The following is a 13626-nucleotide window of genomic DNA, read 5'->3' as shown; positions in this document are numbered from 1 at the left end:
AGGCTGCGACCAGTGTCTTGGAACAGTGTACATACTGAATGGGAAACTATTTCACTCTGTAAACCATCACCTAAAGCACAATCCTTTTAAAAAAGAAAAAAAAAATAACCGCCAAGAAAACCGTATGGAGCACAGTTCTACTGACTCAAACAAGGTTGCCATGAGTCAGAAGCAATTCAACAGCAACAGACTTCGGGGCGAAGTAGAATCTATGATGAAGTTTAATTAGAATCGAGATTAAAATATGTATGAAAAATAAACATGGATTTTGATAACTGCAGTATGGTTACAGAAAAGGTTAACATAAGAAAGCTTGGCAAAGCATATATGGGAACTCTGAATTATTTTGGAAACTTTTAAGTCTAAAATTACCTCAAAATAAAGTTAAAAAGAATGATGTGGAAAGGTGCTCTCCAAGCACCAAGAGCTCAAAGGTAGAAAAGAGTTTGAGTTCTGGAACAGATCGTTGATGAAGAATTGTTGCAGAAGGAATCCCACCTTTCCTGAGATCTGATAACAGACCCCATGGTAGAGACTGATTGGACATGGAAAGGTGACCAGACATGAAAAATGGAATAAATGCCAAGTCTCATGGACACTGGACCCCAAAGCTCAACTCGGTAAATCTACTACCCATCACTGACTTAATCTCAGTCCTATATCCGTTACTGAAATCCAGGAAGCACAGCATGTAATGGGAAAAAACACACTGAAATGGCTGATCTCTAGAACTCAATCAGGCTAGGCACAGATCTGCAGCATACCTCTCCCTACCCACTGTCCTCCCTTCTTCCTGGTTGGCCTGTCCCAAATCCAACCTCACCTCACAAAACCAGGCACCTAGTGCTTCAAGATCAGACTGTTTTCAGTAATGCTTCAGCTGTTCTTCAGAATACAAAATGATTCACCTAAAACCCTCACCAATCATGACAGTTGGGGTACTAACCCTGACTTGGAATGCAGTAGAGGGCCCAGTGCCCAAACTCCATGGGTCTCATTTTCTCAGCAGTATTTCCTCCCTGTCAGTTGCCTTCATCCATTCTTAATTTCCTTATATTTAAGGGCAAGGCCAAACAATTACTAAAGCCTCATGAACAGCCCTTTAAAGGACATAACAAGAACTTGACACAAACAGTCCCAGTTACCAGGTCTATTAAGCAAACTCAATCTCCTTCACTCTCAGCGGGAAGGACCCACACCTAAGCCTTAATATCAAAATCCTACTAGGTGAAGCAGCAATAAAAAAAAACTTCTGATACACATCCGGTCATCCAAACATCGTACTTAAGTAAAAAAAAATAGTGGAGGCAGCCTGCCCACAGGAGGGAGACCTACTGTCACAAGCCTGAGGGCTTCTGCCATGTACCAAATTCAATGTGCAGGGTCAAAGCCTTGCCTGGGAGAACCTCAGCCACTCTCAACCTACTCTCAGTTAAGAGAGCATTCTCACTCCAGTAGGTAGAATAAAACAGCTACTCTTTCTGACAGTAGCCTTAGCCTCCCTACTTCAAATCACCAAAAACGTGAGGATGAAGCAACTCATCTCTGAACATGCTCAGCGTATTGAATATAGATCTAGGCAAGCACTGCCCAACTAGGGGGTCCCAAGTACATCTGCAAGCTGTGCTTCTGATGCTATCTTACTATGTTGTAAAGTGTTCTTGGCTGCAATTTTCAGTTTTGTATAAATACATTTCATATTAAACAGCTGATCTGCAGGAATCAGCAAATTAACTAAATTCAATTTGACAAGCTGGAAAAGCTGGTTCTTTGGGGACCAAGAACAGCATATGGTTGAGAGGCACTCACGGGCCCCACCCTTTCCCTATCTCCACACTTAAAAGTGGGCTTTCCAAGCCCACCCTCACCATTAAGGCTCAAGCCAAAAACCCCCAATACAAATAACCTCAAGCCCTCTGGGTAGAGGCAGGATGCCCCCCTACACCAGTCCCAATACCCATTCCCAGGAATACTTGGGGAAGGGGGGGGAACACACCTCCTTTAAATAGTAGGATCTAACTCCACCCTACCCTTCCCAACCTTTCCTATTTCCACTCACTCCTAAATCTCATCCCCAAATTTAGCATCCTCTTACAGCAAAGTAAACAAATGTTTGTGAGAGAAATTTGTTCCCCTCAGGCCTTTCTGAACAAGGGCTTCAGAATGGAAATGCTAACATGGAAATGGAGTCAGAGGACTAGGACTCAATTCTAGCTCCACCATTCTGACTCAATGACACATAAGCACTTCATTTTCTGCCTGTAAAGTGAGCACCCTGTCACCCAGAGCTAAGGATTAAAGTCTCCATGGAACCCCTGCCACACAGTAGTCATTCAACTTACTCTACTTCCTGACTAGCTGTGTGCTCTCTACCATGTCCAGGTTTGAATACTGCCCAAAACCCAAACCTGTTTGAGTCCTACTCCTAGAAAGAGCCAAAGGTCCTTAAAAATGGTTAAAATTGCTATAAATAGTAGAGTTACTAAGAACAGCATTAATGGGAGGGGACCTCCCACCTAGCTGGGCAAATTTTGAGCAATACACGTGACATCAGATGTGTTCTTCATTTATCCTATTTTTTCCGTGACAGAAAAGTTTAATCTACATTTCCAGGGGGTAGCCTAAGGATAGCCACTTGACCTTTTTTACCCTGGACCAACTATCAAACAATTCCTTCCAACTTCTTCCAGTTCCTGCCAGACAGGTTATCTGAAAGGAGAAATTCCCACATTCCTGACTTACTCCAAGAGAGTGAAGGGGGGAGAAGAACAAAGTTTAACTAAAACGACAGTTTTTAATGGGAACCAGAGGTATGTTACAATTACACAGTCCAACACAAAAACTCGCGGAGTTGGAAGGTTACAAAATAATGAGGGTAACGCTGGGTACAGGGAGAAGAGCTGTTCCAGATCCTTGGGAGCCAGGCTAATAGGGCCTCTCCCTGCGGTCCTGTCTGTGCTCACCCCTGCAAGAAAGAGCAGCCGTCAGGTTTGAGCTACCAGCTCTGCTACCCACTCCCACCCCCAAGCAGCCCATCTGCCCCCTCCTACCCATCTCCACAGTAAGGAGACCGGGTGTGCAGATTAGTTCCCCAAAGATAATGTTCCTTCCCTCCCTTACTGATTAACCAGTTATCTCAGTTCTGGCCCAATCTAGCCCTCAAAATGAAACCACTTAAGAAATAAAATATTTCATTACCCCATAATGTGTTCAACTGCCCTTTCATTTCAATATAATCTTACTCACCTGGAGTCCATCTTGCCAGGGCCAAAACCACCTCTGTCTCCACCACCCCGGCCCCCTCGGAAGCCCCCACGGTCCCCACCACGGCCTCGGTAGCCACCCCGATCATAGCCTCCTCTGCCACCTCGACGATCATCACCATAGTTACCCCCTAGGACAAAAAAAAAAAAAAAAGACAAATATACATGTCCCCCAAATTCTACCTCCCCCCAGCCTCCCTGTCCCTAAATCCTTCTAACATCCCGCCCCCACCCCCAGCCTCCCTGCTTAAAGATGAGGACTCTTTGATACCAGCTTTTTTACCATCTTTGCCTCTTACCCATGTGAGAGCCTCCTGGCCCCCCTCCTGGGCCATCTGGTTTAGGGGCCTTACACTGGTTGCATTCATTCCTCCAAGAGAAGTTCATGTTCTCACACGTACTGTAAAAAAAAGCAGTTAAATTCGGAAGAGTGAGGAATAAATAAGGCCAAAATAAAAACAGGCCCCAGTGACCTCAGAGAAAGTTTAATCCCTGACACCTCAGTGAAGAAACTGAGGCCTTGGGAAGACTAGATGGCTTGCTTCTAAGCAGAGCCAGAAACAAAATCTGACTATTGAACCCAATCCGATACCATTCCCGCTACAGCGACCTTACTTAGGTAAGCTTTCAGCTAATCCTGTGTGTGGCCTCGACACCTTTTTAGTTTGGAAAACACTCACACAGCTCTATCATAATAATATGAAAGGATGCACACAGCTGCTCAACTGCTTGAGCACAGAAAACTCTTTGTGAGAGGACCGAGAGAAAAAAACAATTAATGACTTTCACTTACGGATTAGGACACTTCCAGTCCCCAGCTCGCTGTTGTCCACCACCACCACCACCTCCACTGGGGAATCCTCCCCGGCCACTGCCGCCACTGCCACCACCTCCATAGCCTCCACGGCCCATGGGTCCTAGCACAGATACAACAAATATGGGTCTTTCCCCATCCAAGGTTAACTGATTAAACCTTTTCCATGCAAGCCCTTACCATCCCCACCCTTCCCTCCATCACCGCTCTATACCACCAGCAGAAAACAGTTCCTCACCTCCCCGCCCTCGGCCTCCGCGACCATTGCCACCACCCCGATTGAAGTCTGCCCGCCGTGTGGCAAAGGAGACCTTGATCGGATTCCCAGAGAATTCTTTACCTAAAGAAATAAAGGATAAAATCAGACTATTTATTCAAAATCTGTGGGTCCAAAAACACACCTGGTACAATCAAGGTAAAAGAAGACTCTGCCTTCCTGAAAAGGCTTACTATCTAATGAAACATAAGCAATGAGGCTACACTGAAGCAGCAGGTAAAAGGAAACTTCAAAATGTTTACCTACGGCTAGCTGCCCTGTCCCTCACCCCTCTTCCCATACATACCATCAAACCAGTCAATAGCTGCTTTAGCAGAAGGAGGGTCATCAAATGAGACCGTTGCCTCTCCCTTCAGCTTGCCTGTTTCCCTGTCTGTGTACAGATTAATCATGGGCTGCCCTGTTTTCTTATTTGTCTGAAAGAAAGCAAAATGAGGTAATGACAATCTTACAGGATTTAACACCAAGCGCCTTATCCCTTCCTCCTCCTGAATCCAAGGTTCATCACTCCCAAACTTCAGCTCCCCTCTTCCCAAGTATTACTTCCCATCTCGACACCTTACACGTACTCTGTATTAAAGCTTGGTCTACAACTGTTCATCACCTCGATATCCAAAGATAAAACTAAAAAGGAGACACTACAAGTTCAAAGCTCTAGAACACTTCTTTTAACAACTCTGTGTTGAGATGTGGTCTTTTTAAAAAATGGAAACAGCCAGTGTTCTTTCTTCAACAAATTAAGCTGGAAATCACTGAGTGCTTTGTTTTCACCGATTATGTGAAATTCGGAAGCCTACGCCACTGGTAGAAAGCCCTAACTCTGCTCCCCAAGTACCTTAATAATACCAATCTGCTTGAAGTAATCAGCCACGGACTCGATTGTAACATTCTCGCCCAGGCCTTGCACAAAGATGGTGTTGTTGTCTGAATTATCCTGTTCTGCTTGTTGAACACAGGAGGAAGTGAGAATTTGAGGGAGAAAACAAAGAAAGGTAAAACAAGTCAGTGACTTTTAATGAGACAACTTTAAAAACAATATTAACCTTTCAACAAAAAATAACCTCTAAACGACTGAGACTTTTATCAAGTACATCAGTGTCTGTCAACTTCCAATCGAAGACCCCACTGTAAGAAACCAGTATTACACTAAAATCTAGTATACAAATATAATTAAAACAAGCAATTTACTAAATACTTAGGTCTTTTCTATTTTGTATGCAAATCTGATCGTAATCCAGCAGTTGTGGAGTGTGGTCCTTAGACCAAAAGCATCAGCATAACCTGGGATGTACCTTGTTAAAATGCAGATTTTCTCAGACCCCTCCCATACCAACTCAACCTCTGGAAACCAAATGCAGTGCCGTCAAGTCGATTCCAACTCATAGCGACCCTATAGAACACAGTAGAACTGCCCCATAGAGTTTCCAAGGAGCGTCTGGCGGATTCAAACTGCCAAGCCTTTGGTTAGCAGCCGCAGCACTTAACCACTACGCTACCAGGGTTTCCAACCTCTGGAAAAGGAATCCATTAATCAAGTGGTTCTGATAAATGCTTCCGTTTATGAACCACCATTAACTATAGCCACACCTAAACTCCCCTCCCTTCATTTCCCTTTTTCTGTACCCACTCTTTTTATACGTTCTTTTTGCTTTACTTTCAGAGAACATACACAAGTCCCACTTAAGCCACTTTTATGCCACCTGTGGACTCACCAGAGTCATGACGTGAGCCTTGGTCCCGAGGGCCTTAAGTGACACGGACATGAAAAAAAAAAAAAAAAAAACAAGGAAAGGGGAGCTCGTCAGTCAACAAGAAGGGACAAACAAAGCAAAAAACACCAAATCCAAAATCTTGCAAAATATCAGGTAAGTGCTCACAGCCTCACTCCAAACCCTGTTCTGGGTTGCCTGCCTAGAGGAGAAAATCCTAGACAGGAATGGGGAAGACACAGGACCCTTTCTTAAGATCTGTAACTTGAGTCCCCACAGGGACAACTCCACACTCCAGAAAACCCTGCCTCCCCCAGTTGAGGCTGGGAAATGTCCTCAGCACAGACTTGGGGGGGCGGAAAGGGTAGACCCATTGAAGTTAACAAACCAACTCAGAGCTTGGCCCTGTTCTCTCAACCCAGAGAGATATGGGCTCACCACCAGCAATGTGATGCGCATCCATCCGGTTTCTCCAAACTCTTACACCATCAATTCTTATCCCTTGTTGAACAATTTTTAATTCCATCTTTAGAGACCATTCTCTTAAAACCATGTTGTTTCCCCAAAAACACACAAAAATGTACATACATAATAGCTACTGTATTTTTAAAGCATGTCCCAGGGAACACACCAGAAATCTTATTTCCACAAAGTAGTCTCTTCTTTTTTTTCCAGAGACCCTTCTTTGACCAATGTTTATCTGAATTCGCCATATATAAACCCACACGCAATGACACCTAAAATCATGAACCCAAGCCTTTGGCTTTAAATGTTGAGATAAATCAAGAAACCTTGTGTTAACCAAACCAGAAAAGTTCCAGCTTACTGGGAGACTTCTCAAATTTGCCATTTTCCATGAATTCAGTTTGCACTGTTTAAGACCTGGTTATTTCCTGTGAGCCACACATGCTCCCAAACCTTTCTTGAAGTAGTCCGTACCTTCCTTTCCAGAACTAGTTTCTATTTTCCCATCTTACTTGAGTTTAAGTACATAAATGAAGAATTGCATTGACACCATTTAGTATTTAATATAAATATAAACCAACTTCACCATCCTCAGGGTAGGGCAGTATTTCACGTCCCTCTCCCAAAATAAAAATATTTGGAAGTTGTTACATACACACACACACACACACACACAAACCTTGGACACACAGATCAAAAGGATCCTAAAGCCAAGTTGGCACCACATTTCAGTACACTCACTCCAGTTTCTCATGATGGTGGTTACTAAGTGCCAGGTGTGGCAACACCTGTCAGAGGCCTACTAAACATCTCTTATTAACCTGTGTCAAACCAATTTGGTACCAGATGACCGCTGAGTCTCACCCCTGCCTGCCTCCAAATTAGCACACATGTGGCAACAGGTAGTACTCTATCCCACCCGTTTCTGGAGGTGGTTCTGGACACTTCAAAACCTTTGACACTTAAAAACACACTAAGACATCTGCAAATGAACAATAAGACAAAGCATTGCCAGGAGGTGGGAATTTTGGAAACTCTGTTCACTTACCACCAAATTTATTGAAGCCACCACGGTCACTTCCGCTGGAGAAGACAAGTTAGAAGAAAGGACATGAAGCTTCCAACGGCTACAAAAGGGTGTTTTTTGATTTTAACATTCCCCAAACATGGGTAGGTGTTTTGGGAAAAAGTACAAGTGGCTACTAAAATACATTCCTTCCTGACCACCCCTTGTCTGACCTTTGAGCATGTCACACACACGTGTGCAATTTCTCAGACACAGTTTTAAGATTTTGCTTTAAAAGGTTATAAATCTATTTTCTCTGAAAAAAATGACCCATTTTCCTTGGCCGTTCTTCCGATGTAGCAGATGTTTTTTTCCTCGTCGTGAGTGGTTGAAAACCCCAGTAGTTGGTTTAAAAACCCTACTCCCGATTTAACCCAGAAGACACTTCACACCAGGCTGGGGTAGCCCTGAACACATTTTTTGTGGTTTTTGCTTTGAAAGCAGCAAGCAGACCCAATCCCATTTCCATAAAAAGTCAAAACCAAAGGCAATTTCCCCTTAAGCAAGACAAACTTAGCTAAGCCCTATCCTAACTACTGAGCTGCTTTTGATCTCCCCCCGCCCCCGGGGTCACCCCTTCTACACTGCGAGAAGAGCCGAGTATTTTGCAATGTCACCTTTCATACCTGTGGCACATAAAATGCAGAGCAAGTTAACAGTCACATAACAGTTGTTTTTCTTTTTAAAGTTTTGCATTAAACACACGCACAACAGGTTTTCCTTATTTTTTGTCTGGTTCTTTGAAATTGCCCCCACCCACCTCTGAATACTTACCAGATGCAAACACTCATTTCAAAAAAAAACAAACCTACTTTTACCAAAAAAAGAAGTAACACACTGACCTTGCTCCCCTTTTCATGGGAGACAAAGTCCTTCAGATCGTATTTACCAACAGATCTGATGGCTGCTTTAACATCAAGTCAACTGCAATGGGAAGGGGAAGGAAGGTCCAGTTGGACAAGGTGATGTTTGTACAAGTAGCCAGGGAAGGGACAGTGGAGTAAATAGGTGGGATACCACTGTCAAACGTATTTTGTCCAAAAGGCTTGCACACTTCAGTCAGATAACCCCATAAACCAAGTCACACACAAAATCATTACTTCACTCAAATTAGTGCAAATCAAGCTCAAGGATCGTATGACTACAGAAGACTAGTCAATTCCTGGAAGCTTAAGTGAGGTTAACCATTACGAACCCCCTTAGAAAACACATGGGAATACAAGTAATAAGTTTCCCTGCTATTTCTCAAGAGAGGGATCATCTATTTCTGCTACACAAAAAAAGTTAAAAAAAAAAAAAAAGCCTTTACTTCCACATTCCTTGCCTAGAATATAATTTCAATCCATACACACCTATGAATTTTTTTCTTTTTCCTTAAAAATAGAAGTATTAAAACTTAAATCTCTATCCAAGAGGTGTGAAATGAACCTCAGGCGCCCAAATTTTCACAAAAATAAAAAAACAGGGATGCACAAGGCAACAATCGCTGCCCCTAAATTAAAGCCCTCGCAAATCCCTAGAGAACAAGAAAACCAACCATGCACTGGGGACTGAGTTTAAGGGGAGATTCATGCAACCCTCCACACTGCCTACTGAAGATACTCCCTGGTTCATGAGACACCTACCCCATGCCGCCTCTGCCTCCACGACCACCTCCACGACCTCTGGGTTCATAGCCACCACCGCTGCGGTTATAACCACCGCCGCCGCCACGGCCACGGCCCGCACGGTCCTGCTGGCCTCCTCCATAGCCACCACCACCCTGGTCCTGATTGCCATAACCACCACCGCTGCTGCTACCACCACTCATGGGAGGCTGATCTTGGCCATAGTTACCTGCCAGGAAAGAACGTTAAATAACACAAACAAGTTCAACAGTGCCAGGAGATAAAGTACAATAAAAACAAGCCCAAAATACCTAAGGAACAAGAAAACTCAGGAATATTCTTGAAGAGCTAAGCAGTAGAATACAAAAATTCTTAAATAGGTAAAGAGAACACAGGCAAAGCTGCAGCTCCTTCTCACCTCCACCACCTCCTCCTCCGCCGCCACCCCCACTGCTACTGTTGTACTGGTTCTGCTGTCCATAGCCCTGAGGGGGATTGTAGGAGCTTTGCTGCTGTCCGTAGCTTTGCTGCTGTCCACCATAGCCAGACTGTTGGCCATAGCCTCCACTCTGAGGCTGCCCATAGCTGCTGCTCTGAGAACTGCTTCCATAGCTAAAGGAACAAAAACCAGAACCATAGCAGCATGGCCAAAACACCCTTTCACTTCTAGCGTACCCTCTTCCCTGAACCCAACACAAACACCCCCAATCCCTCATAACTGTTCCTATTGTTAGTCACATTATCATGCCTTTATCAATTCATCCCCAACACTCCAAGCCTTCCCCTCGTACCTCCCTTACCTTCCTGAAGTGCTGCTGGGAGCTGGAGGCTGGCCATAACCAGGATAGGAAGACTGCTGCCCGTAAGATGACTGGGAACTCTGGCTACTGCTATAGCCACCACCTGAGCCATATCCCTGGGGAGCTGACTGGGTGCCATAGCCTGCTAAAAGGAAATGAAAAGGAAGCACAAAGGCTATGAAAAGAGAGAAAAGGTACAAAACGGGTTGAAGAAATTGCTATATACTACCTTTTTATGGACTGAACCGTGTCCCCCAAAAGTTATGTGTTGTAGTCCTAACACCTGGTGGCAGACTGATTAAGAGCTTGGGTGCTAACCAAAAGGTCTGCAGTTTGAATCCACCAGCCACTCCCTGGAAACCCTACGGGGCAGTTCTACTCTGTCCTATAGAGTTGCTATGAGTTAGAATCAACTAGATGGCAGTGGGTTTGATACCTATGGCTATAATCCCATTTCAGAATAGATTTTATGTTAATGAGTCAGAGTCCGTCTAGGGTGTGTCTTAAACCACTTTTCAGATATAAAACAAGCAGATGAAGCAAGTAACCCGGCAGGCAAGTAGAGACAAGGACAATACAAGCCACATGATGGCCAAGAAACCTAGGAATAGAAGCTGAAAACAAACAAGGACCTTCCCCCAGAGTGGACAGAGAAAGCATTCCCTTAGAACAGGTGCCCTGAATTCAGACTCCTAGCCTCCTAAACTGTGAAAAAGTAAATTTCTGATTGTTAAACCCAACTACTTGTGGTATTTGTTACAGCAATGCTACGTAACCAGTACACTAACTGATCCTCACCCATACTTGAAAAGTCAGCCTCTTAGAAGGTACAAGTGAATCTTGTAACTCAAAGCCTTAAATTTACACTTCTCTTCCACCTGAAGTCTACTGCCTCAACTTACTATCAACTCTTTAGTTCAAAGAGACCCAAAGACAGTCTCTAAGACCACCATCTAATTGTAGCCCAAAAAATCCTATTTATTAATAGCATTTTAACATGCTGGTTATGTGTTCAGCACATACAACACCACTCACCTTATTTACTTACCCTTCTGGGCCTCAAGGCAAATTCAACCTCCTAGTGTATCACGTGTTGTACGGTAACAGGACTTTAAACATCTTTAAGTAAACCATACCTAAGCCTAAAAAATGTTCCTCTGTTCAGGGAATACTCTCCCCACATTTCACTTTCATAATCAAAGGGGAAATGTGAAAAGGTCCAGCAAAAATTAAAAAGATAAAAAGCCAAAGGCAGGAAAAAAAGTTACAAACCAACATGTATTTCCGTTTGAAACAAAAGACTCTGACCAGAGAAGTTCTACATTTTATAGACAGGCTATGTGCCAAAAAAAGAGGACAATTTCAACATTTCCCCACTGTTCAGGTTTAAGAAAAGCAACACTCAATGCAGGAATAGGTCAAGTGCCCACTAAAAGAGACTCACTGTTCTGAGTCTGTCCATAAGAAGAACTATAGCTGCTCTGGCCATAACCTGAAGTGTCCGCTGAAGGGCCGTAACCACTGTAACTCTGTTGTCCGTAGGGCTGACTGCTCTGCTGGGAGTAGCCCTGCCCAGGTTGGGTGGGATAGGCTCCGTAGCTGGTCAAAAAAAAAAAAAAAAAAAAAAACCAGATTAGAGAAAGACTCCTTGGCCACCCTGCCCTGTACAAACCCTGGAAGCTGAGACTCAACACTCACCTTTGGGTTGCTTGTTGGGTATAATCTGCAAAAAGAAAATACAAATCACGTTACCTTCAGCCAATCCTGAAAGAGTAGGATAAAGCTAAAACTCCTTAACTCAATCACTGGGATTTCCAAGAAAAACAACAAGCAAGACTTACAAAAACATAAATTACCCCATGAGACTCTAGTTGAGAGGAGGGGCAAGCTGGCGGATTTGTCAAATTTTCTTACAGCAAAGAATGATAACCATACAAAGAAAACGCAAATTTCTGCAGTGACCAAAGGGAAAAACAGCTACAATTTTCTGCAAAGGAACAGCTCTAAAACATTTTACATGCGTTTTCACAACCACTCTTTAAGGAAAGCACTACCAAGAGTAAAGACAGAGTAGCATGCCCTACGTCAGAGACAGGGCTGAATTCAAGCCCGAGGTAGGAACGCTCGGAATGCTGTCTCCATTCTTTCAACCCAAAGACATTCTTGTCTTAAGTGTCCATTTTCCGACTTCTGTCCAATCTTACAGATCGGCCAACGTGGGCTTTTGGCACTAACCCACGCAACCAAAAGAACCGCCCCCCCTTGGCCCCAAACAGGAGAGCCATCAGTTCGCCTCAGGAAGCAAATGGTACTCAAGTCCCCAGTCCTGTGAAGCTTCAGAGTTCTTTCCTCATCCACCCTGCCTTCTTTGGAGCCTTGGGGAGACTCGGCAAACCGAACGGAGCGAAAGCGCTTTTATAACGCCAGATTAAAAGAAGTACGAACATCCGTACAGGAAATGAGGCGTTTCCCCCAAAGGGAAAGGCAAAAGGGAAGAGGGTGTGGCCCGAGCGGCCGTGGCTTTCGGCTCCCATCTCAAAAAAAAAAAATTTAGGCGGGAAAATCCTCGGGTCTGGTCTCCAAATCCCCTGGTCTCTCTTCCTGTTGCCCCCAGACCGTTAGGCCAGTGCGTGGCCCTGATCCCGAGCCTCCGCCCCCAGCCGCGTGGCAACCAAGGCGGGAACGGAGCAGTCCCGCCCCTTCCCGAGGGACCCCGGGGGTGAGACCCACACCGGACGCACGCCGCAGGCTCTCCAGCGGAGGGCCTCGCGACAAAAAACGGGGCTAGCACGAGGCGGCAGAAGGGTGCGCGCAGCTAAGGGGAGGGACCGCCAGAGCGCGTGCGCGCACCGAGTGCCCGGATGCAACACTGCGACAAAGCGGTCTAGAGCGCGGGGCTGGGAGCGAAGGAAAAGCCTCTCCTGGGCCCGACCGTCTCCATCCTTACCTCATGCTTCAAATCATCAAGAAACGTTCCTCACCCTCCCCCCACAGCCACCTCAAGTAAAAGGAAGACCGACCCACCCACCCCGCGCTCGCTAGGCCCCGAAGGAACGAAACAAAATGGCGACATCGGCCTCCCCCTCCCACCCTTCTCCGCTGCTTCCCGCCCCAGGGGTGCGTGGAGACGATTCCACACGCAGTCGCCGCCCCGGTCCCACTGAAAAACAAAAGCCCAGCTACAAGGAAACGAGGCCTTAGGGCTGGCGCGCCACCGCCGCCTCGCGCCCACACACATACCGTTTGAGGCCATGTCCGCGCACGCGCGCACAAGCCGACAAGCAACAAGATTCCACCACCACGGAACACCGACGCCTCGAGGACTGAGCAGCCCCGCCTCCTGCGTCGAGGCTTATGTACGCCTCCCCCGCCTACGTACAGCAGGGGACTGTACCAAATGCGGAAAAAGAAAAGGTGAAGCAGGGCTGGATTCTACCACGCTTCAAGAAGTATAGACAGTTCAGGCCTCAGGAAGAAGCATATTAACCTAGAATATTAATAATCATAATATATAATCATACTTTCCTATAAAACACTCTAATTTTCTCTGACGCGCTACCCCACGATTCTCCTCTACCCCTGTAATTGCATAATGGTAGAGTCCGATGACCTGCTGGGGGCGGGG

The 13626-nt window shown here is 45.3% G+C and overlaps 1 protein-coding gene across 2 annotated transcripts; it reads right to left on the bottom strand.

The window, feature by feature from the left end:
* Positions 1 to 2774: 2774 nt before the first annotated feature.
* On the bottom strand, positions 2775 to 13349 carry FUS (FUS RNA binding protein). 2 transcript variants are annotated; one of them, XM_064294866.1, is made up of 15 exons: positions 13242 to 13349; positions 11700 to 11724; positions 11446 to 11600; positions 10002 to 10146; positions 9620 to 9813; positions 9220 to 9430; positions 7577 to 7611; positions 6067 to 6099; positions 5190 to 5293; positions 4641 to 4770; positions 4316 to 4417; positions 4057 to 4180; positions 3563 to 3663; positions 3247 to 3394; positions 2775 to 2965 (listed from the first exon to the last, which is right to left on the bottom strand). In XM_064294866.1, exons 1-15 carry the CDS (start codon positions 13252 to 13254, stop codon positions 2926 to 2928), a joined length of 1560 nt encoding a protein of 519 aa, XP_064150936.1. In that variant the 5' UTR covers positions 13255 to 13349; the 3' UTR covers positions 2775 to 2925. The 2 variants fall into 2 exon arrangements, with proteins under 2 accessions (XP_064150936.1, XP_064150937.1); XM_064294867.1 differs by having other exon boundaries at positions 10002 to 10143.
* Between the last annotated feature and the right edge of the window lie 277 nt (positions 13350 to 13626).

Source organism: Loxodonta africana, chromosome 12, assembly GCF_030014295.1.
Source record: "Loxodonta africana isolate mLoxAfr1 chromosome 12, mLoxAfr1.hap2, whole genome shotgun sequence".
NCBI lineage: Eukaryota > Metazoa > Chordata > Mammalia > Proboscidea > Elephantidae > Loxodonta > Loxodonta africana.
The sequence above is the reverse complement of the archived record's forward strand: the minus strand, read 5'-3'. Positions and strand labels throughout refer to the sequence as shown.

Bases quoted from the DNA above. Each gene is read 5' to 3' on its own strand.
- FUS (XM_064294866.1), bottom strand. The intron at 10,147-11,445 runs GTGAGTCTCTTT...ATTTCCTTTTAG, and splicing joins TTATGGACAGACTCAGAACA to CAGGCTATGGCACCCAGTCA. The intron at 7,612-9,219 runs GTAGGTGTCTCA...TGTCTTCTCCAG, and splicing joins GGAGGCAGAGGCGGCATGGG to CGGAAGTGACCGTGGTGGCT.